Here is a 24,662-nt window from a genome sequence, read left to right on the forward strand (position 1 = left end):
CATATAACACAGTAGTTTATTTTAGTTGTTACTAATCAATACACTGTGGTTTCCGGTTTTGTCCAACTGGGGACTGGCAGCCCTAGGATGCTTCTTTTGAAGCACCTCTTGGTACAGTGAAGTGCAGGAAAGTCAAGACCGACTCACTGCTTTTTAGAAGAAACAAATGGGTGCCACAAAATCCATCAACAGGTGCCATACAGGGGAATACTGAGTTTGGTCAGTGTTCCCTTATCCCTCTAACCTAATGTGTATTTATTTATTTAGAAAAGCTACACCTAACCTCTCCAGAGACCTGCTCCAATTGATTTGCAAATTACAAGGTTTTTTTAAAATGTAAAAAACCCCATTAAAATTAACCAAACCATTAAAAACCAGCCATAACATCAAAGCAGCAATAAAAACAATTAACAGCCTAAAGAAAACATCAGGCTGGAAGCAGACTGCAAAAAAAAAAAAAAATTAAGATCATACTTCTTGGTCAAAAGCCTGAGTAAAAACAAAATATAAAGGTAAGGTGCAAGCACCAGTCATTTCCAACTCTGGGGTGTCGCATCACGACGTTTACATGGCAGACTTTTTACGGTGTGGTTTGCCATTGCCTTCCCCAGTTATCTACATTTTATGGACCTCGGAAAGATGGAATGCTGAGTTAACCTTGAGCCAGTTACCTGAACCCAACTTCCACTGGGAACGAACTCAGGTCATAAGCAGAGCTTGGACTGCAGTTTACCTATCTGCGCCATGGCCCAGGGCTCCTAATGTAGGGTGCACTAAAAGGCAGAAGGATTCTGTAGCTCTGAGAAGGAAAAGAAAAACCAGGGCACGGGCCCCTATTTCTTGCCAATAGTACTCTGAGATATACTGCCTTTGGGTATGGAAGTTCTATTTAGCCATCAGGGCTAACGGCCCTTGGCAGTGATTAAAAAAATAATCTACACTTTTTTTCCCTGGAGAAGCCAGTGCAGTCATCACGAAACTAAAGCTCTGCCTACTTTTCCTCAGCCCTCTTTCTAGCATCTGCCACCTTAACACGCACTTCCTTCCCCTCACGTCCACCTGCAATGACCCCCGACTGCCCTCAAAGAACCACAAGCCAAGCCACGCCCCCTCTACGTTCGTGGTCACGCCCCCTGACACTGCCGGTCGTTCCCTGTCTCCCCTGCCTCGCGGCAACGCGCTGCGGCATGACGTCATGCGGTCCGACGTAACCCCTCATATCAGGGCTGCAGCGACAACAACAAGGAAGTGACTGAGCGAGGAGAGTCGCCTTGGCCGTCGCTGCTGCTCCAACCACCCGTCACCGGAACCCTCCTGTAGGCGGGTGAACCGTTCTTTCCCCCTTCACACCTTCCCGACGCCGCCATCATGAACGGCAAAGGCAAGAGGCTGCTTTCCATTCCCCTTTCCGCCCCCGTCCTCAATAACCCCACCCAGTCACTTCACCTTTCGCAGGGGCGCTGCTCCTTTAAGGCAGGCGCCGCAGTCCCGTTACCTGCGGGCCCAGTCCGTAACTGGCTGGAGCCCCGACCAATGGGAGGCTTAGAAAAGTCGGGGTGAAGTGGGTGGGGGAAGGGCGGATTGAGTTAGGTTGCTATGACGCAACCCTCTTGGCTAGGGAGTTAACCCCTTGGCTGCCACGGTAGTGGTTGCTTTTGGACTTAAAGAGAGTCAGAGCCCACCTGCCCGTTGCAGAGGTGTACTGGAAAGTGTAAAGAGGCCTGGAGTGGGGGGCTCTTTCAGTAGAGCTACTGTGGCACATGGCTTCGTGAGCTACAGACTACCCCAGAATCCCCTGCGATTTGACCCTGGGAATAGAGGGCTAAAGAGCGAGTGGAGTGGAGTTTTTATGTCTACGTGGGAAGATCGCAGCTGCCTATATTGCTATATATATTAGGCAGCCCTGTGGGCAGTAGGAGACCATGTTAACATAGAGAATAGGTGTCCGAATTTGGGGGGGGGGGTGTCTTCCCCCTTCTTTTAGAACATGGGCTACTGTAGTCAAGGGAAAGGCAGAGGGACTGTTTTGCTGACTCCTCCGGTCCTTTAAATGACAGTTCATACACTGTTGCTCTAGAAATTAGAAGTATAGAATAACTGCTTTCCTCGTGCTATATATTCACATTCACTAATGTAGCTTGGAATTGGCTCCATGCAAAAATGTGCACCAGAGATTAGGAGAACTCACACTTTGTTCATCACTTTTGCTTGGAGCATCTTGATACAAGAGCCATGGGATATCTGAGTACAGCAGGAAGTACATGTGCAGTAGAATGAAGTGGAAATGAGATGGCAGAAGGCTGAGGTGGTAAACTGGACTGTACCACTTCAGACTGCAGTTGAGGGATTATATTTTCAAAGTTTCCACTCTAATAATAATTCCCTGTCAGTACAAAATTAGCAGAGGACATAAGCAGTTTTATCCTAGCCTGCCTCCCTGGTGAGATTTTTTATTTGCAGGAAGTTTTTACATGGGAGGAGAAAATTAACACCGTACCAACCCCATGTAGAGCTTGAAATAGTGCAGCCTATTTTACCACCTCATTCTGCAGCATGTGGTCAGGGCTTATTTTCCACTCCACTTCTGTTTGCTCAAAGAAGAAGAAGATAGAAGATATTGGATTTATATCCCGCCCTCCACTCCGAAGAGTCTCAGAGCAGCTCACAATCTCCTTTACCTTCCTCCCCCACAACAGACACCCTGTGAGGTGGGTGGGGCTGGAGAGGGCTCTCACAGCAGCTGTTAGAGGTTTGTGGCCTGATAGGACCACCATCAATGTGGAAATGTTCCATCTCCTGTCCTTAAATGGAAGAGTCACAAGATAGATAGATTGATGGAAGCCAGAAAGGTAACGGGGGGGGGGGGGGGGGGGCTAATGTTTGAGGAAGAAAAAGAGAGTAGGCCACACAGTGTATGTTCATTCTTTAGTGGATTGGGAATAAATGGTGGACATGAGGAATGCGGAGGCAAACCACAAGATGTGGGTAGCTCCTGGGTATGTTGGCATCAACTCTTTTTATTACTTATTGGCAGGTATTGTTCTGAACTCACCCTTGCTTGCTATGTGTGATCTCTATGACTGATATCACCCCAATGATGTAATGTGAATAGGAGGCCAGCACCTGCATAGAAAGGAAGTAAAAGCTGTAGCTTCAGAGGATGTTTCTTAAATAGTAACGAGAGGTTAGGAATTGTAACAGTAGTACACAGACAGTCTAATCCTGTGTAAGTCAAGTGGGAGTTACTGCGGAGTGAATATATACAGGATTACAATTTACATGTCACAGATACAAAGGATTGGAATAGCCTCAGTGAATTATGTCATCTAGCTCTAAGATGGGATGTTCTTAACATAAACTTTCCCCTTGCAATCCTATTTGTCCAGTCTCTTTGCTGGAAGATACCCAAGCAGGAGATTCCAGAATTGCCCTAGGCAGCTGAATGAATTCCTAGGCTGAATGCCTCTTACATAGCTAGGTGGCTTTTCTTCACGCTTAACTTAGATCTGCTCTCCTATAGTTGAAAGTCTGCATATGCTTAGCTCACCCAGGTGGTATTTGTAGCAGATTGAATATTCTGTTTTGGCAGCAGTGCTTTAGCAGTCAAGATAGTTTTAGAGGATGTGCAAACAGATAGACTGCCCCGCTGGAAAAAGAGGTATTAGTTGGCTGAAGGCACTGTGTAGGCAAGGAGCCGGGAAAAGGGGCAAAGGAACTGTGCTAAAGAAGATGCTTAGATAGCCAAGCAATCTTCCTGAATATTTTATTAAATCATCAGGTTTATAAGCAGATGAAACCAGGCTTGGTATCCAGTTCTGGGCATGAATGATCACACAGTCACTGTTTCACTTCAGCCAACATCTGAAAGATGTTTACAGTCCCCATGGGAGGGCACTATCCTTTTGAAAACAGGACATAATCATTGACTACCCTTGTTCTTAAGTCTGGGAGTAGTAGCATGGAATAGCATTTACTGTGCCTCTTTAGCTGACTGCTCTGTGGTAGTAGTACTCTGCAGAACAGTCAATGCCGTGTTCTGTTAAACGATTTGCTCTCAGGACTCTGCATTTAGTTTTGCAAGCAGAGATATATTTTACCATTCTTTTAGAAGCAGGAGGGAGTGTGATCTCATGTACTTCCTGTTTCTTTACAGCAAAGATTGTTGCGTTAACACTGATTAACTTTTCCTCATAGGTCAATATCCTACACAGCCTACTTACCCAGTCCAGCCTTCTGGTAATCCTTCTGTGTTCCCGCAGACTATACAACTTCCCCAGGCTCCACCTTACACTGAGGCTCCTCCTGCATACTCAGAAGTATGTACTTTGCTCTCGTTCTGTTCTCTTTCCTGCCACTAAATATAATGCTGCTGATAACAATTGTATATGGGTTTCAGTGAAATATTATTAGCTCATTAACCCGTCATGACATTTTAAACATCCCAAAAACATATTTTCAAATCTGATCTGTATTATGTTTTTGTTACTAAATTTGAGTTGTGACTTCAGCTGCATGCAAAACATTTGTGTGCTTGAATGCTTCATTGTGATCCTGAGTCCTACATGGCAACATCTTGTTTCCAAAGACTGGATGTTATAAGGTGAGGTGGGTGGAGTGGTTGTAACAAATCAAGCGAGATCTGTGTTAACATTGCAATGACCCCCTTCTTTCCCCTAGACTAAAGCTTTAAAAAAGCTATAATGTGGCCCTTAATGGGTGCTTGCTGTCATCACAGAGTGTTGGACTGGATGGGCCATTGGCCTGATCCAAAATTGCTTCTCTTATCCTGCTTGTGGGCCTCCTGGAGGCAGCTGGTTGGCTGTTGTGTTAACAGAATGCCAGGCTTGATGGACCTTTAGTCTGCTCCAGCATGGCTCTTCTTATGTTCTTATGGTATATTTAGTCATAAATAATATGCTGCTATGTAGTCGCCAATTGATCTGGCATCTCCATCTCACACAGATTTTGCTATTGCACCTTTGTTTATTTGATGTATTTATGCCCCACTTTTCAACTTGAACGACTTCAAAGGCAGTTTACGATTCAAATCTGTTACATTCTTTAAAAATTCAAACTGGTTTCTGAGATGCATAGTTCCATTTGTTGTTTGGACGCTTCACAGTGCACAGCAATATCTGTTGGGATCTGAAAAGTTAGGACTGTCAGTTGATAGAGGTGATGGGGGAGCATCTATGATGATAGTCCTCTACTCTCATTCTCATTACCTGGTAGCTTCAGTAGGTAGGTACTGTGGTGTTATAGCTAAATGATAAGGGTTTCTTCCAGAAACTGTAGCCTACTGAAGACAGCCTTCCTCAAGAGAGGCCTAGTAACAGAGAAACGTGGGACTGTACACTGTTGTTATTGGAGTGTATAGCACAGGGGTGGTCAAACTTGCTTAATGTAAGAGCCACATAGAATAAACGTCAGATGTCTGAGAGCCACAAGATATGAACAACAGATGATTGAGAGCTGCAAGGCAGGCAGGAAGGAAAGCAAATAAATGGAGGGAGGGGGAGGTGCAAAGAAAGCAACTTTAACTTCAAAAGCATTCTGCAACCCACCAGCTGGCTTTGTTTGGAAAAGTGATTTTAAGAAAGAAATGCCTTCTTCAAGCCAGCTGATGGGGCGGTGGGGGCTTCCAGAGCCACACAATGTGTGTGAAAGAGCTACATGTGGCTTGCAAGCCACAGTTTGGCCACCGCTGGTATAGCATGTGGTGGTCCACCATCTGATGAGATTGTTAAACTGTGCTCTCAGTAAATTTCCCCATGTATAAATCCTTACCTGCTTAGTTCTACACAATATGCTGGCCCCACCTGTTCAGTCCGTCTCCTTGAGTTTTCCATCCATATGTGAGACTTGGGTAGGGGTTGGGACACAGAAAGGGCACCCTATCATGTGTAATTTTTTAATTGGATGCTCAACGGAGAGCAGACAGGAGCATCTTTTCAGAAACCTGTAAGCTGTTTCAAGGCTGGCTATCAGCTGCCCAGGTTTTTGCTGGTAAGGGGTTGGGTTTTAGTATGAATGTCTTAATTTTGGATGCCCCTTTTTCCAAGGTGGTGTGGGCTGCACATCTGAAAAATACATAAATGAACTGTAGGAGTTGCCGTGTAATGTTAACAATAACCATTGATATACTTAGCATTTTACTGAGTGACATAAGCTAGAAAGGCAGGTCTTCGCTTTGAGGAATTTCAAATCTAAATTTTGATAGTGGGGGATGCAACTAAGGGAGGGAAGGAGGTTATAGAAACTATTGGGATTGATAGTACAGGTTTGCTACTGGCAGCACCTTATATGGGACTAAACAGCTAACCAACTTCAGCCCTTAAAGTTTATAATATCATTGTCAGACAATCTTGGTCTCTAGAGTACTACTGGACTCTGTTTTACTGCAGAGCAACATGGCTGCCTTCTGAAACTACCATTGCCTATTTACCTCATATACTGTGTATTGATGCTAGCTATCACAGGCCAATAGAAAATTAACTCTCTAGCTCTTTATTAGGGATGGGCACAAACCAAGCCACGGAGCATCCTGTTCATGGTTCACAAACTGCTTTAAATGTTCATGACAGTAGACCTGTCACAAACTTCCACAAACTTTTAAAGTAGTTTGTGGCAGTTCATGGATAGAGCAGAAAGCAAGGGCTTAAAGGGACTCTGAATCTGCTTAAACCTCTGCCTTCTGCTCCCTGCAAAAGCCACAAAAACAGCTGTCTTGTGTAGTCCCTTTAAAGTAGTAAACCTGTATTATCAAACCTGATAGTTCCTATAATCTCCTCCCCTTCCTCAATTGCATCCCCCACTATCAAAATTTAATTTTAAACTCCTCAAAGCAAAGACCTGGCTTTTCAGCTTATGCCTGTCTGTAAAATGCTAAGTATATTGATGGTTATTGTTAACAACACCACATAGCAACTCCCACAGTTCATTTATATATTTTTCACAAAGCGACTGCACAAAACAGCCTGAAAAACATCTGCTAGCTGTACTGCCCAAGCTTTGTGCATCTTGGAGCTGCCATGTTATCAACTATGTCTGCTGCATATTCTGTGTCAACCAAGAAACTATAGCTGCTCAGCTGTTTTTCAGGCTGTCCTGTAAAGTCCATTTAAAATTTAAAGACACTGCAGAAGGCAATGGAGAGCAAGCTGCTCCCTGTTTCTCAGTTGTTTGGGGGACTTTTTGCAAGGGACTGCTGAGTTTGCAGGGCTATCCTTAGTTCAGCCACAAACTACATTTTTCTGGTTCGTGCCCATCCTTACTCTTTAAGTTTTGACCTGAGAGCTTTCTGTGTGAAAGGTAGTGAATGCTTGTTCCAAAGTTGAAACAGAAATATTTTAGTTGGAAATTACAACTGCTGTCTTTCAGATCTCAGGACTGGAATCCAGGGCAGGGGCTGACTTCTCTGAAAATCCTTTTGCTTCTGGTCTAACTTGGTTTAAGGCCTTCACATTTCAGCCACATCATGGTCACAGGTCCTGCTAGGCTAGCAACTCCATAGCATAGCAGATGAATAGCAGCTGCTAAGGACAAGTAGCCAGAGGACCCTTTTAGGATCCTGTGAATTTAGGGGGTGGTATTTGTGAATTTTCTGAATTGTTCAGGGGGTTGGACTAGATGGAGATACCTTCCAGCTCTATGATTCTATGACCCTGTGTGTGAAATTCTCAGATGCATCCAATATGCTGCTGGTGGAATGCTGGGCTAGGTGGGCCTTTCTGTCCCAGAAAGGCAGTTCACAGACGCTTAAGTATACAAAGTGCATTCCAGGGACAGTAACAATCAGCTGTTCCTAAAACAGTTGCAGCTAAAACAAGCTTTCGATGGTGAAATGGAACATCTTTAAATATGTGCCTCTGAAATAAGCATTTCCCCCCCCTGTGCTTTCTCTCCTCTCTCTCTGCACCCCCCCCCCACAGCTCTACCGCCCAAGCTTTGTGCATCCTGGAGCTGCCACAGTACCAACCATGTCTGCTGCATATCCAGGTGCCTCGCTGTACCTCCCTATGGCTCAGTCTGTTGCTATGGGTCCAATGGGCTCTTCAGTTCCAGTGGCTTTCTACCCTGTGGGCCCCGTCTATCCTCCTGGATCCACTGTTCTTGTTGATGGGGGCTTTGATGCTGGAGCAAGGTTCGCAACAGGTGCCCCTGCTAATATTCCTGTAAGTTGACCTCACAACATAGCTTCTGCTTGTTCTGTTCATTGTCATAGCTTGGGAAAAGGAGATAGCAAAGTACACCCCTCCATCTTAAGGGGAGGGGGGAGAAAATGAAAGGTGTGCATACTGTATTTTTCGGACTATAAGACGCACCCCCCCAAAAAAAAGTGGGGGGAAAAGTGTGCGTCTTATGGAGTGAAGGGATGATAAAACGTACCTTCCTCTGGGGGGCGGGATCCGCTGCCTCCGCCTCCGATCCCGGCGCTTCCCCCGCGCCTGCCTGCCTGGCTCCAGCTCTGCTTCCAGCAAGCGCTGGGATCGCTCCACGCTGCCCTCACCGCAAACCCAGCGCTTCGCAAGCACCGGCTGCGGAGGGGACAGCGTGCTTCCTCTGTGCCTGTCTGCCTGGCTCCAGCTCTGACGCTTACAGCAAGCGCCAGGATTGCTCCCTCCGCCCTCCAATCCAGGTGCTTGCTTTAAGCATCAGAGCTGGAGCCAGGCAGACAGGCACGGAGGAAGCACCCGCCCCCTCTGCAGCCGGCGCTCGCGAAGCGCTGGGTTTGCGGTGGGGGCAGCGTGGAGCGATCCCAGCGCTTGCTGGAAGCAGAGCTGGAGCCAGCCAGGCAGGCGCAGGGATCGGAGGCAGCGGATCGCCCCCCAGGAGGAAGGTGTGTCCTATGGTCCGGAGCGTCTTATGGACCGAAAAATGCGGTAATATTAAGAGAACCCTTTGCATATACAAAGGTGTAGCTAATCTCTTACCTTTCAGTGTTTCATATACATGTAGGAGCCAGATAATTTCTCTCCATTGGAGAAGTTACAAGGAATAAGCCATTCTGCATGGACAGCTGCACTTTTGTTGTGAATGTAAATTGTGGCTCTTGTAGAGCAGTCATGGTGTTAGACCTTTTCTCATCCTTCTGCCTGATTGTCCTGGCCCTTTCTCTCTGAACACACAGAAGCTGTCAGAAACGCTTCTTCAAGCTCAAGTTGAGCTTTCCTTATAGGATGATTTGATTTATAGGCTACAAGATTCAGGACGGGATCACTTGTGTCTTCAAAATCCATCTTATGCACAGAATAATACTGGGGGGGGGGGGAGATGGGAACAACAGGCTTGGTCCACCAAAGACCGGGGGGGGGGGGGGAGTTGTTGCTTTCAGGGTAGACCCTGGCTATTGACTTCTGCCATGCTGAGCTGCACACAGAGGAATCGATACTGCTGTGCTGATTCATTCTGTGTCAATGTTTCTTCCCAATTGACTGTCACTGGACCTGCAGAGGGTGGGCAGGTGCCATTCCCCACTGTACTGCTGTAAAGCTCAGCAGCTGGAGTTCCTTGCTGTTACATTGGGTCAGTGCTTGTAGTAGAGGATGAGGCATAGTTCACGGATAATGGAGCAGGCTTTGTCATTCAGAAACTTTCCAGGCTCAGTTCTACTATATTTTACAAAAAGAGAACAATTTGGGTAGCAGGACGTGGGAAAATATTTGTCTCACGCTACTGCTTAGTACAATGGTGCCCAACATTGTACCTGCCAAATGTAGAAAGTGGGTATAGCCAGGTGGGATTTTTGCCCAGCAAGGGCTCTGATTGGCCACTGGAGGTTTGATTGGCTGTGCAGATTTTTAAAAAACCATAGCTTTGACAGTAGTTGCCTCCACAGCACATGGCTCTTCAGTGCATTGGCCCTGCCTCCTGCAGCAGGAGTTTTGTGGCTGCACCTGTCATGCTATGTCAGAATTCCAAAGGTGCTTACAGGCTGAAAAAGGCTGGGAATGCCTGGCCTAGTAAGACAAAGCATGAGACAGCTTCCCCTGGTGTGGGGCATGCTTTACTGTACTTCAGAATTCCCGACTCTCCGGAATAGATGGCTGTCTTGTGGTCCACTAAATACTTGATAAGCCTTCCTTCAGCAGCCTCACTTGGCAGCATGTACAAGTCTGGGGAACCACACACCTTATCAGGTCTTCATGCAAGCCCTGCCACCCATTATTCATCTAACAGATTCTTTCACTGTCTTCCAGCCTCCTCCTCCCGGCTGTCCTCCCAACGCGGCCCAGCTGGCTGTCATGCAGGGTGCCAATGTGTTAGTGACGCAACGGAAGGGCAACTTCTTCATGGGGGGCTCTGATGGCGGCTACACCATCTGGTGAAGGAAAAGGTGGGGGGAGGGCGCTACATTGGTGTAAAGGAACGACATCACATACTGTCAGCACTTCTCACAATGTAACCGCTTTAGTCGTATTAACCTGGAGTTGCAGTTTAGACACATGAGGATGGAGGGTGTCTTCCTGGTGCCCTGACCCTTCAGGCACTTTTTTTCTTTTTAAAATGTGTTAAAAAAAAGCAAAATGCAAAACCATGCAATGGTAGGAGTGCCTCTCTTAAAACCTTGGGAGTTAAAATTGCGAAATGAATGCAAGTGAAAGAGCCCCACATATTTCCCTTTGATTCCACCGGAGAGTGCTTGCGCAGCAGCACTTTCTCTCTCTCTTTTTGGCTTTTATTAATCAGCTATATATAAAACCAGGTTTGGGGGTGTGGGGTAGGGAGTGAAAGTGGAAGCTTGGAGGAGAGCTTGGTTTCCAATTATCAAACATACAAAGCCTGCAGATATATCTGTTGCCAATGAATAGAACTGAGATAAAACACCTCTTCTTTCCCTTCCATAGAATCAATGGTGCTGGAGAATCTAGTCAGACATAATTTTTTTGGGGGGTGGGGCACATGGCAGATGCCTGTTAAAGGAGTGGGGTGGGCTCAACTTTTGATTTCTGATTCCCCTCCTCCAGTTTCTTCTGCTCACCTTTGCTCTCTGTTCCTATGCTAGGAAGGTGTGCAGCTAGAGTTTTGACCCAGGATGTTCTTTTTATACACTCTTAAGTGATCTTGGACTCCTTTGCACATTAAGAATCTAACTGAAGCCATGTTTCAGTGCCAGAAACACAACATTTCATTAAATGCTTCCTGTACTTTTCAAAAATGAGAGCTTAAAATGAGAGTTTTTTTAAGGGAATTTAAAAAAAGCAACCCAGTGTCTTGATAACAAAACTCTGTGTGGAATGTTATTCGGGCTAGAGAGACAGAAATGTCTGGATGTCAATCAATGTGCAAGTTAGCTGGATTTGGTGGGTGGTTCTTTTTTTTTTTCAGATGCAAAACTTTTTAAAAAGTGACTTGGATACAATAAAGTCTTATTAGAGTTAAGAATATTTCAGGGATCCTCAATCTTTTTTGTTGTTGCTTTTTGTTTTTATGAATTAAAAGAAATTATCAGATTTGGTGAATATATTTTATCTTACTTTTCTGTGTGTTGTATGTGTCATGGTTAACCATACAGCTGACTGTTAATGAAAGGTTGGGATTCTAGGTCTCTCTGTAAACACTGTGGTGCACTTAACTTGTGGACTTTTTATACTAAAAACAAGTAGAATAAAGGCTATTTTGAAAAATTTGAATAAAGTGACAAAGTTGAATGTAGCCTCTTAAATTCCTGTCCATTGCAACCTGGTAAATTTTTTTGTTTGGACCATGTGAAATATTTCACATTATTCTTACACTGTAGACATGAGTACGAGTATTTGCAAATAAGTACCACTGATTGCATTGGAATTTAGATCCAAATAAGCATAAACATGTTGAGATGTTACAAGAAACTAAGCTGGGTTCACCACAGACACAGCTTGTTTGCTTTGCCCTCTTCCGCATGAGCTTGACTGAAAACTTCGAACAAACTTCAGTTGGCCCTGATGACTAAATCTAGGCACCCCAGGCAAACTAGAATTTGTTTATTTTGCATGAACTTTAGTTTCATCCTAGCTCAGAATCCTCACTTGTAAGGCCTAAAAGTGTAAGACTGCAGTAGGTTCAGACCACCTGCATTTGAACTTTGTGGCTGACTGCACTGTGATCAAACTGGCAACCTTTGAGCCAATCACAGTTTGTTGAGACACCTAAATACACTTTATGGTTAGTTTCACAACTGATTGAGGGATAGAAGGAAACAGTGTAGCAGAGGGGAGTGGCAATTCAAAATGGCATTCTCCCTTGCTTCCTCCAAACATATACCAACATATTCCAATGACTGATGTTATTTTTTATTTTTTATTGTTTATTTTTTGCATAAAAAGTGATCCAAGAGAACTTGATAAAACTCAGTAAACTAACTAGGAGTCTGTCAAAACATAAAAAATTATAAAGTCTACAGCACTGAAAGCAGTGAGTCAGTTCACTGTGCACCTCCCTGCTAGTGACAACCAATGGTACAGAGCATGTGGGATGACATCAGGACACAGAAGTTTCCATGTGTTACAGATGTGAGGAGGAGAACTCAACACAGTAGCTGTTTTGAACATTTCAACACTGCAGGACACCTGTCTCTTTTAAGATGCTTTCTGGTATGAAAAGTCAAGATTTTTTTTTTTTTTAAAGACTGAAACATGAGTCCAGCCACAGATCACAGGAACATCAATGCTAGAGGAGGGTCTGGAACCAAACAGCAAACATAGGGGAGATTTGATTAGTGGTTCCTTGTTGCCCCTCCTCAGATACTACAATTCCTAGATCTACACCTACAAATGTAATGAGTGGGTGAATTAAATACTTGAAACCAAAGAGCCAGGATTGGCTGTAGCAGTAGACCTGAATTTGCTGCTGTGTCTTCTATGAAACAGCCATTAATGATAATAAAGGTGGAAGCTACCACAGAAGGATGTAGACTAAAACAGAGGCACTGCTTATACTTTAAATTGGAGTTGGCTATAGGATCTTGAATCATAGCATATTTGGCATACAAAGTCCCCCGTGAGACTCACCTGAGTTATTTGCCAGCAGGTATGAATTACTGCAGGATCGAAAGGTATGGCGAGCACCTTTTAAACTTAAAGAAGCATTGTTAGCCAATGTAACTTTTGCAAGTGCATTACAGGTTGATGTATGTAAAATTGGCTCTTCCCCTTGTTTCACTGATGTTATATTAAAGATATTCTAAGGTAAGGGCTGTCAGTGTGTGGACTGAGTTCCTAAACTGGCAGAAAGCAAAAAAGTCAATGCTCCAGTGAGTATTGCATCTCAGCCCCACCCCAAAATAAATAAAATTGGGGCTAAACAACCAGCCTTTGCATTTTAACCCCACTGTTCAAGGGTTTCCAACAATACAGGGAGACTACCCTTCTAGCGTCTATTTAACCTTGAACTCCCTGGAATAGAGTGCTAATGTAAAATGAAATAAATAATACAGTTTCAAAACCTTGCTAAAAAGAAACATCAAACAAATGTAGATGGTTTTCTACAAATCTCAGTATCCAAAACGTGCCCGCAACCAGGTATCATGTTCTCTAGATGAAGTACTCTTCTTTTTCACCTTTAATGGGCAGATCCTCCATCTGGACTGACCCTTCTGGATCTGTTTCTCGCTGTTCATAGGTACGGTAGGTGCCTTTGTTCTTGTACATGTATATGATAATCAGCACAATGACTGAAAGGAGTGTGACTAAAACCACGGCAATAACAGCTGCATTAAACAAAAAGACAGAAAACTTCACCATGCTGTAGACGACCATGATTAAGAATATGCATGCTCCTTTCTCTTATACACAAATCTTTTTGACTTCTTTCACCTTTTTAGTAGCATGTAGTATTCTGTCACCCTAATCTGGATAGCCCAGCCTCATCAGATTTCAGCAGCTAAGCAGTCATTCCTTGGTTTGTACTTGGATGGAAGACAACCAAGGAAGTCTACGCAGAGAAGGCAATGGCAATCCACCTTTGTAAGGTTTACAGGGTGAGAGACAAAGAACAACCGGACAGCACTTTCCACCATCAATATTCTGTCTTCATCAGTACTAAGAGAGTAGGTTTTTATAGTCCACTTATCTCTACCTTAAGGAGCCTTGAAGTGGGTGACAATCACCTTTCTTTGTCCTCACAACAGGCACCTTGTGAGGTAGATGGGACCAAGAGAGCTCTGAAAAAACAGGCACCTTGTGAGGTAGATGGGACCAAGAGAGCTCTGAAAAAACTGACTGGCCCAATGTCACCTAGCAAGATTCATGTGGCTAAGTGGAGAATCAGCCCCAGTAATCCAGATTAGAGTATGCTGCTCTTAACCACTAGACCACACTGGCTCTTGAACTTAAATTTTAAAGCTGGTTTGCCAACTGGTTTAACAATCATGTTTTACACCGGTGCTGACAATGCAAAGTTGTAACTAACACTAAAAATGGAAAAAGGTGCATGCGTGCAGCCGCCTCCTGATCTTTGTTAAGCATGGTTAAGAGAGCAAGGGTTGTGATGACCAAGAATGTCAAAGTCATCATCTTGCATGCTCTTTTATGGGCTATTATCCCATAGGGGTACAGGATCCAAAACTAAATAAGCCTGTCTTTGGAGTGAACCGTTTTGTCTTCTGCTGGAGTCACAGACATAGCAAGCTGCTCTTTTCAATCGTGGTGTGATTTCGATGACCTTGCAATTTACCGCCTGTAATTGTCAGCAGAGAATCCTACCTTGTCTTCCATGAGCTTTTCAACAATTCTGACCCAAATCAAACATTACAATTTGTCATGTGTTGGGTTTGGTTTCCGTGGCCCGACTTTCCACCTGGCAGTCACACAGCTGCTGGGAACACATTTCCCAAGTGCACAGAGTCCTGGTTTCAATCAGGACAATGGCACAGGGGGGTGGAGAGAAGGGGCTTCTGACCCCAAAACAGCTCTGGGAGTGCTATTTGTTCCAAAGGACGACTGTCAGGATAAACTTGAGCAATCTACACAGATGTTATTCTAACTGAGAACTCTAAGGCAGGGTGGCCAACGGTAGCTCTCCAGATGTTTTTTGCCTACGACTCCCATCAGCCCCAGCCAGCATGGCCAATGGCTGGGGCTGATGGGAGTTGTAGGCAAAAAAACATCTGGAGAGCTACCATTGGCCACCCCTGCTCTAGGATTATACATATGAAAACCTTTACTGCTCCTGTGGTGGCCCTGTGGTTGGATAGGGGGAGAGGCAACTCTCTAAGCCTGCAATGGGATTCGCAACCATACCTCCAACAACAGCCACATTGGCATCCTGCTCCAGAGTTGGCGTATCCATCTTCTTCATAAGTGTGCTGGTCAACAGGTCTTCTGTATGGATGAAAGGGGGGGGGGAGGGACACGGACATCTGTAATACTTTGCAGGAAATGGCACTCATTATTTGCACCATGTGCTGCTGTTGCAATCTTTGAACATATGAAGCTGCCTTATACAAAGTCAGCCCATGAATCTATGCAGCTCCCTACATTCTACTCTGGGGTTTTCCACATTGGGACAGGCTTGTGTAGTTTTCCTGTTGCTGGTGTGGCTGCCAAGCAAGGTGGCTTCCACACAACAGGTTTCCCAACAAGTTATGTGCCTCAGTCCTCCAACAGGGGCCATCTCCCTCCCCCACCCCCTGGGCTACTGGGACTTTTCCCATTTTAAAAAAAAATTGACAATTGAATATCACTAGATCAATATGCCATTACAACAATATGTGTAACAGGTTCTCTGAATTCCTTCCTTTCTGTCTCTCACACTTACCAGTGCAGAGATATGCCTTTCCCCAACTCAAGCAGCAAGACACTAGCTGGGAATTCAGAGAGCCTTTTTTTTTGTTCTTGGAAGTGTAAGAATGAGATGTTTGAAAGTGGAAGATGCATTAAAAACTGAATAAGCAATGGGTTAGATAAAGCTTACAGTGGAACAGTTGAAATCCGTCCTGAGCCCTTTATGGGAAAGGGCGGACTATAAATGTACAAAATAAAATAAATAAAACAGGAAAATAGACTGGTTTTGCTTGTCAGCTTCACATTTTGATATAAATTTTGGATATTAAGGAAAAGTTTTAACACCCTTTGGTCAGCATGAGTCACCTGAAATAAATGATTAAAAATTATTCTGGAAATATCTTTTCATATATTGTTGAAGTTGGTGTTCTGGAAGGGTTAACTCTGCTACGGGAGTCTACAATATACGGTGCCAACACTTGCTCTCCAGTTCCACATACCATGCAACTCTCTTTTGGTTGCCAAACCTCCAGGTGATTGCTGGAGATCTAGGGTTACAAGGGATTTCCAGGTGACAATCAGTTTGTCTGGAGAAAATAGTTCCGTTGGAAGGTGGACTCTATGACATTATACTATAATGAAGAACCTCCCTTCCCCAAATTCTACCTTCCTCAGTTCCCCCACCCCCCGCCCCAAACTTCAGATATTTCCCAGTCTGGATCTGGCAAAGCAACCCTAGCATTATACCATGCTGAGGCCCTTCTCCTCCCCCCAAAATGTCTTCCACACCCTAAACCTCCAGCAATTTCTCAACCCAGAGATGGCAACCCTATGCTTTGGAGAACAGTATCAGGGACAATGGCTGCCACATGGGCAGGGGAAATATGAACTTCCCCACCCACACAGCAGCCATCCATGCTTTACTGTGATGTTCTTCAAACCTTCACAGCATCTAATACAGCATCTAAAGCCATCATAAATGGTGCTACCTTTAAGGCACCCTCTGAACTTGCCAGCTGTTGAAGTCTATATAAGTTAACCAAGTTTCCTACACCTTAATTCCAATAACTACTTTTTATTTTAATTGCATATGTGTTTTTCCAAGGGTAGTCTGAATTACCTCTAAAATACTTCAAATATGCTTCCTTCTCTCAAAGGTGTTATAGTTCTACGTCCCTCATATTTAATAATTGGTAGCTAAATCACTGTAGCATATATGCTTTTGAAACCTACTGCCTTTATGCTTTGTTTGGTAATGCTAATATAATTTCTGTATGTACTTTAATATTACTTTAACTAAAAAAAAATTGGTTGGGGGGAGTCCTTTACAACAAAGCAAGTTTGAGAAAGATTGGAGAAAAGTTAGGAAACCTCAGGAGGTGCATGAATGCACCACAGTGCAGTGGGGAAGTAGGCAGTGTTCCCTCTGTTAGTGTGAGCTAGCTCACAGTTTAGCCTCCAGCTCACACTTTTTTGTCTTAGCTCAGGAAAAATGGCCCTAGAGCAAACTAATGCAGAAGCTCACAACTTTAATGCCAGTAGCTCAAAGAGTAGAATTTTTGCTCACAAGACTCCACAGGCTAGCGGGAGACGGGAGTATTGGAAGCAGGTGCGGGGGGGGGGGGGGAGGGAATCCTACTTCCAACCAATAGTGAACCCAAGCCAGAGAACTCATGTGGAAATGGCTTCTGGTAGCACCTCTCCATGAGCTCAGGCTGTGAAAAGCTTTGCCAAGAAGCTACTCCCTAAGATTCTTGAAATTAAGATGCCACTGTAGGGTTGCCAGATCCCCCTAGCCACCAGTAGGAGAAGGGGGAAAAGGGTTGCCAGTTCGAGGTTACGAAATTCCTGGAGATTTGGGTGTGGAGCCTGGGTAGGACAGGGACCTCAGTGGGATACAATGCTATAGACACCCTCCAAACCAGCCATTTTCTCCAGGGAAACTGAATTCTGTAGTCTGGAGATGAGTTGTAATCCCAGGGGGTCCCCAGGTCCCACCTGGAGGCTGGTATCCCTAGGTACCAGGAATTGGACCAGGGACTTTCAGTACTTCAAGAATGGGCTCACCACTGTACTGCACCCTTCCCTCCCCCCCTTTTGAAGAATTGTATGCCACACCTCTGTAAGTAGGTGAACCACACCAAGCAAAGCCATGGAGACTTTTAATTAGCTCAGTAACTCCGTGTCAATTACCACACAGAGCAAAATGCCCAGCTCTGGGTAGGCAGCCACCTTCATTAAAATAACTCTGGCAAGAGATTGTGATGAAACAACCAGCGCTTGAGGCCAAAACGCCAGTGGAGGCAAAAGAACTGCTGAAGACAACAGAAGACTGGCCCCATTAACGTCTTTGACATTTGGCTCAGACGTTAAATGGCAGAACTGTTCTAATGTTTCCTAGCGTTTTCAAGACTCAGATAATCGGGATCCCTTGGTTAATCTCTCATTATGCACAACAGGGGAGTTGCCAGCAAAAATGAGTTTTCTGCCAGGAACTCATTTCTAAGAGTTCCTAAACTTGCCAGTATTCAGACAATATCTTGGTGCCCAAACTCTTCATAAGAATGTGCGACATCAAGGAAATTATGTGCCGAAGAGTCTATACCCTGGATCAATGCCTGGCCCTTGAGTCTTCTAGTCCCCTTCCTGAGACTTGGCCACAGATCCAATCCAACCCTTCCTTTGTTATTGCTTAAGAACTCTCCAGTGCTGCATAATCTCCCTGGGAGATCAGTAGGCATTCATTTATACCTGCCCACCCTGTTCTAAGCAATTTAAGTATATTATAACATCAAGCATGCTGACAGCCGGTGCACGGCAATGAAGTCTGACTGAGCCTCAGGCAAACAGTCGCTCTGCACCTCCTACCTTGCAGGGCTGTTGTGAGCACAATGTACAGAGAGGGAAGAACCATTTACTTTGGTCTGAGCTCATTGCTGGAAGGCATAATCACACTTGACAGCTAGAAGGGCCGTCTCCTCTCACACCACCCTGCTTAGCAGTTAACTTCTGCCTCCTAAGCCCTGCTCCCTATGTCATTGCCTGCAGATATGAGGTGGAAAGTGACTAAAGGCATGGCATTTTCAGTGTGGCACCTCATATTTGGAATGCCCTTCCCCCCCTAGAGGCTCATTCAGCATCTGCCTTACTCTCTTTTAGGTGCCCCACCAAAATATTGCTTATTACCCAGGTTCTTAAAGTGTGTGGATATTTTTAGCTGTTTTTTTTTTTGTTTGGTTCTAACGTGTGGACGTTTTGTATGGATATTTTTAGGCTGCTCAGTGGCATTTTATGTCCATGGCTGTAGCTTATAATTAATATTGGTAATTTATGTTGTTATGGAGAAACAACATATACGTTCCCTAAATAAATAAAATAGGTTAAGCAAATATTTCTGTGGATACTTTAGAACATGAAATTCATCTCTTTAAGGTAAGGGGCCTCACTGGGCTCCGTCTCTCTTTACTTCCTTTGTCTCCTGGATCTCTTTTTCTAATCAATTTTCTAAGGTATGTAGCATCCCTACTGTACACACATACACACACCAGGTTGTGGTCAGCATCACACAGCTTCTCATATTCTTATGGCCAAGGTTAATCTCCCAGTACTTAGAAGATTTTTTCCCCTAAGCACATCGTTCCTAACGGAACCTGAACTCTTTGCCAACATTTGATGGCTCAGAGCTTTCTCTAGATTAGTCAGAATGATTGTGAACATTTAGTAGCATCTCAAAAGCTCAGCCAATATCTGTTGGGGGGAGGGGAGGAGATCAGGCAATCACTAATTTTTAGATTTGCATAAGACGCCTGATTTCTGTCACTGAACGGCTTACAGTTCTTAAACTACGTATTTTCATAAAGGAACAAATAATTGCAAATATAAAGACAGCAGACTGCTTAACTGGGTGGACTGGGCATTTACCTTACAAGGAAAGTTCCTGGTGGGCCACTGTCCTGTAGGGATGCTGGCACCAGAGGCAAACAGAGCCAAGACCCAGTAGCTCCACTCAGAACTGCAGGGGTCTCTTAGCTTGGTTTGCTACAAGGCCATTTACCAGTTAGGGTTGCCAACTTCCAGGTAGTAGCTGGAGATCTCCTGGGATTACAGCTGATCTCCAGGTGACAGAGACAGGTTCACCTGGAGAAAATGGCTGCTTTGGAAGGTGGACTTTGTGGCATTATTGAAGTTCCTTCCCTTCCCAAACCTCACCCTCCTCAGGCCCCCCTCCCCCCAAAAATTCTAACTATTTCCCAAACCAGAGCTGGCAACCCTGGGCCTCTAATCACAAATGCCCCAACATTTTCTAGCAGCAAATTATAATACAGTGAAGGCTGGCAATTTGCAGGACTTGAGTGGGAGACACGACCAATGTTCTCTCTAAGCTGCAAAGTCTTGTGAGCAAAAATTCTACTTTGTGAGCTACTGGCATTGAAGTTGTGAGCTACTGCATAAATTAGTGTGCTCCTAGGTCATTCTTCCTGAGCTAAGAGGAAAATGTATGAGCTGGAGGCTAAAAATCTGTGAGCTAGCTCATGCTAACTCAGCTTAGAGGGAACACTGGACACGACATGGTGGGGCACTATTGGGAAAACCCATTTGACACTATGCTGCAGGAAACCCTCCTAATATTCCTAGAGTGGTCTGAGGCATAAATGGGGAGGCCATATCAGAGAGGGCCTGCTTTGCACAATAGTAATCTGAAAGACCCTTCCCACTTCCTATCCCCATGCTCCCCCTCACTCCAAACAAAGTAAGACCAGTGATGGTTGCACATGCATACTTTCTTTACACTGCCATGGATCACCACTAACTGCAGAAACCAACACATGCCCACTTGCCTTGCGGTCACGGGAGAAAGCTGAATGGTGTAGGTAGGCTGTGCCTACTTATTAGCAAGAAGCTGTCATGGGAAAGAGCACCCCTGGGATCTTCTCCTGCTTCACCCCTCCCCTTGAGAGAAAGGGTGAGACAGCCCCCCTTCCTCTCCAAACTGAAGGAAAGGGAGAAGGAGAACAGGGCAAAGGTACACTGTGACACAGAGCTTGTAAAAAGAAAAAAAAAACCATGGTTTCACTCCATGCCCCTATCATGGAGGGAAGCTGCCTCCCCAGGGTCTTTCTGTCTACTATTCCTCCCTCCCTCGGGTGGGTTTGTTGGTGGGGGAGAGAGGCAGTCCTCACTGGGAGGAGGGCTCAAAAAAGACATGCTCTGAGGCACTCTTTTGAGTGAATTCTCCTCAGCCATCACTGGGAATGGAAGGGAGTTATTTTAATTGGCCGCTAAAGTCAATCTGAGTTTGAGGATTAGGCACAGAGAAGACTTCCACTAAATCCAGTCTGCTAGTCTGCCCAATGTTCAATTTGTTGTGGACTGCAGCTTCCCAGTAACATAGTATTCCCCAGTCACCCTCACCCCCACCCCTATTCCAATAGCTTTGGACACACTTACCTGAGTGTGGTGGAGGGGTTAGAACAGCTTCCATGGCATCACCTTTTCCCTCTGAGTTGTCAGTTTCTCACTTTGAAAACTTCAAAATCTTTCAAAGCTGGATAAGGGAAAAATGACAGACATTTCCTTTTACAGCCATTAACTGTAGTCAACCACTTCTCTCATTGCTGTTCTTTGTTCGTGTGTGAAAAAAACACCAACTTTTAAAACAGATGACATATCAAAACAAAAGTGAAATCTCAAATTGAATAAGAATGTAGTGGGCGGTTGCTTTTCTATATAACCAAGGGCCTCAGTGGGATTTCTTTCTGAGAAACCTTGCACAAATTTCAGGCTGCGCTGTCTTCAGGCAAACTGTGAAGGACTGCATGCAAAGTGGCATCTCATTTCCAATCCAGCTCATGTGGACAAGAAGCTTTGGCTTTTGGTATTCTGTGCTTTCTGCAGAATTGCTCCAGTGCATTCATGGTAGTGGTACCTGTGATCCTGTAGATACAAGAGTCCTAATTAATGCTCACATTCTAGGGCTGAAATTCCCTCCTCTTAGCAGTTCACCTGGCACCTAAAGCTCTAACCTTCAACTGCCAGAGAGAAGAAACTATTTTTATTTGCCTTGACATTTGTGTCTCTCTGGTTTTAAACAATTTCACTGATTGCTGCTAAGCAGCTTTAACTGCTGCTTGATTGTTCCTAAATTGCCTTGGTTTCATTGACTGTCAGCTGAATTATTTTAACAAAATTATGTTGTTGTTTCTTTCAACATTTATTCTATTGATAATGTATTTACTGATTCTATCGATTTTAATGTATGAGGTTTTATTTCTTTGTTTCCTTGTAAAAGTTGCTTTTGAGATTTTTTTCTGTTAGAAAAATAGCCAAGAAATCCCTTAAACAACTAAATTGAGTTTACTGTACTGGTTAGAGTACCAGGATCTGGGTGACCCAGGTCCAAATACCCACTCAGTCATGAACTTTACTGGGGGGCTGTCCACTCTCTCTCTGCCTAACCTGCCTCCCAGGGTGAGTATTGCAAGGATAAAATGGAGCTGAGTATGATGCAATAAGCTGCTTTGGGGAACCCACTGGGAAGAACAGCTGGGTATAAATATCTAAATAAATGAAACAAATATCAGTGAGTTGACAACACAATGCAATGCTTGAAAACAGAAGCAAACTGAAGGTGGCAAGTGCAGCGTCTAAGGAGTGGTGGATGGGACTGAGGCTTTTAAGGGGAACAAGACTTTTGAAAAAGCCACACAATTGGCAGAAAGAGCAAAAGACACAATTGGTATGGGAATGCTCTACTCAAATTAAAGGGGGTGGGAAGTAGGATGGCTTTTAGTGAATCTTTGCCAAAACATATCACTGCCCAGACCACTGAACAGTAGTTAAGCAGGCCATCCTAAAAGCTGGGGAGGCCAATATTCTCTAGTTCGTGTTTTTTATTTTTTATTTTTGCTCCTGTCTTTTAATGCTACCAGGCTTGAATTGATTCTATTTTATTGTGATTTTATGCTTTGCCATTCTACCCATCCTGAGAGGCAGCATGCAGATTCTTAAAACAAATAAATAAAATACGTAATTCAAGCACTGTTAAGATGACAGCCAGAGACACGGAATTCCACAGCAGTGACACAACCAGGAACCTGTCCAAAGGCAAAGGCCACCAGAGAAGGTTACAGTGTGAGAGAGAAGTCAAGAGGCAGACGAGTCATATCTGAGTGAATAATGAAATCCAAGGAGAACGCTGCCAGAAAAGGGAGCAAGTTGAGTCTCTATCAAGGTCCAATCTTAAATTGGAAAGAAAGTTTGTGAGAGGGAGGTGTGACATAAACTGGTGATCCCCACTGGGTATATCCACTGATATGCTTCCTGCTGTCAGCTTGCTTTTTGAGTTGTAGGGGGTGGGGCAAAAGATAAAGAATCAGGTATAGAACAGAAAAAAACAAGCCAGGGATTGATGGGTCAATCTCTGACAGGTGACTCTAAGCAAATCTCTGAGGTCCTTATCACAGGCACATGCCCTCAGCTTGGTAACAGCCATGAACTTTCTCATGGCTCTGGAGAGGAAACCCTATCAATGTGGACACACATGGATCAATCCCTTACTCTGAAACAAAACTCAGCTTTTCCCTACGACAGTGGAGGTGGGGCTTCAGAAGAGCACAGGAGGCATTGCCTTTGGGCCTGTTCATTCATAAGCAGCTGCCTCCACTATAGGAAGGCACTTGGCTTGGAACCCCCCCAACATTTTGTGACTGACCTTGCCTCATGGAAGCCATTTTGTGGTGGCATCTGTTACTCTTTTTCCAAATTCCAAAAGTTCCATGGGGGAGCTGCCCTGATGTAGCAAGCCACACAAGATGCAAAGGGAAACAAAGATCCAGACATTTAAAAAAAAAAAAAACAGGGGAAATGGGTAGCAGTGACTGATGCAACAGATTTTGGCAAAGAAACAGGGCAATGTTTCCAGTGTAGCCTTCAAGAGGAGATGTGTGAAAAAAACAGTAGTCTCTGAAGGAGAGTAACAGTGGCTGTATCTGGGCCAAACACCTGCATGTAACAACCAACCAACAACCCTTTCAAACTGTGAGGCCACCTGCTGAGGATAGGAAGGGGAATTGAAATGGGAAAAGGGGTGAATTTAAACCTCCAAATACCTGCTTTCCAGTCTTTTAAGTAGCCAGTTTCAGCAAGGGCAAGAAGTTGGTGGGAACAAGCGCAAAACAAAATTATGCTCCTCAGTTATGGGGGGGGGGGCAGTATGAGAGGCAGCAACAGACTCAGGAAGGGGGTTAAGAGTGGTCAGGAGTGGGTGGCTGTGAGGATGTTATCCACAACGTCTAGCAGCCCTGCTGCGAATAAAGCAGGCCCCAGAAAGCGGGAGAGTGCAGGCCCAAGCAGATGGAAACTAGGCCAGGGACACCCCAACGACTGCCTATTTCATCAGGTAGGGCTCTGCAGCAGCTGCTTCCTGGTGGGGTGAGGAGAAGAAAGTATTTTGGTGGAGCAACAGGGACAGCACTTGACAGCTTTTTCTCACCTCCTTTCTGCCTTCCCTCCAGGACAGAAACCAGATGCCACCACCCAATGGAACCGGGCTTGCCTAGCAATTTGCTTCTGGAGTCTCTGCCTGCTTAGCTGGAAACCACACCCCTTAGTGGGGCCTAAGGGAGATGGGAAGATGGCCTGGAGATTTCAGGTTTGGATAAGTGGATCTTCTTATCTGATCCTGATTTCTGTGGGCTGTGTAGATTTGGCCAAGGACCAGCCTACCTGAAGGACCGTCTCTCCCCGTATGAACCCCAGAGAGCACTGAGGTCAGTAGGAAAAAACAGACTGACTACCCCTGGGCCAAGAGAAATTAAACTACAGAACACTCGCTCACGGGCCTTTTCGGCTGCAGCCCCATATCTCTGGAACCAACTCCCAGAGGAGGTGCGGGCCCTGCGGAACCTTGCTCAGTTCCGCAGGGCCTGCAAGACCACCCTTTTTAAATTAGCTTTTATGAAC

At 44.8% G+C, this 24,662-nt stretch overlaps 2 protein-coding genes across 5 annotated transcripts; one reads left to right on the forward strand and one right to left on the reverse strand.

The window, feature by feature from the left end:
- Nucleotides 1-1,143: 1,143 nt before the first annotated feature.
- DAZAP2 (DAZ associated protein 2) lies at nucleotides 1,144-11,651 on the forward strand. The gene is made up of 4 exons (XM_060251898.1): nucleotides 1,144-1,381; nucleotides 4,195-4,316; nucleotides 7,932-8,174; nucleotides 10,200-11,651. Exons 1-4 carry the CDS (start codon nucleotides 1,369-1,371, stop codon nucleotides 10,326-10,328), a joined length of 507 nt encoding a protein of 168 aa, XP_060107881.1. The 5' UTR covers nucleotides 1,144-1,368; the 3' UTR covers nucleotides 10,329-11,651.
- Nucleotides 11,652-12,260: 609 nt separating this feature from the next.
- On the reverse strand, nucleotides 12,261-24,346 carry SMAGP (small cell adhesion glycoprotein). 4 transcript variants are annotated; one of them, XM_060252275.1, is made up of 4 exons: nucleotides 24,193-24,346; nucleotides 21,150-21,246; nucleotides 15,219-15,299; nucleotides 12,261-13,687 (listed from the first exon to the last, which is right to left on the reverse strand). In XM_060252275.1, exons 2-4 carry the CDS (start codon nucleotides 21,181-21,183, stop codon nucleotides 13,512-13,514), a joined length of 291 nt encoding a protein of 96 aa, XP_060108258.1. In that variant the 5' UTR covers nucleotides 21,184-21,246; nucleotides 24,193-24,346; the 3' UTR covers nucleotides 12,261-13,511. The 4 variants fall into 4 exon arrangements, with proteins under 4 accessions (XP_060108258.1, XP_060108259.1, XP_060108257.1 ...); XM_060252276.1 differs by having other exon boundaries at nucleotides 23,810-24,210; XM_060252274.1 differs by lacking the exon at nucleotides 24,193-24,346 and adding an exon at nucleotides 21,668-21,810.
- Nucleotides 24,347-24,662: the final 316 nt, after the last annotated feature.

Source organism: Heteronotia binoei, chromosome 13 (genome assembly GCF_032191835.1).
Source record: "Heteronotia binoei isolate CCM8104 ecotype False Entrance Well chromosome 13, APGP_CSIRO_Hbin_v1, whole genome shotgun sequence".
NCBI classification, from domain to species: Eukaryota; Metazoa; Chordata; class Lepidosauria; order Squamata; family Gekkonidae; genus Heteronotia; species Heteronotia binoei.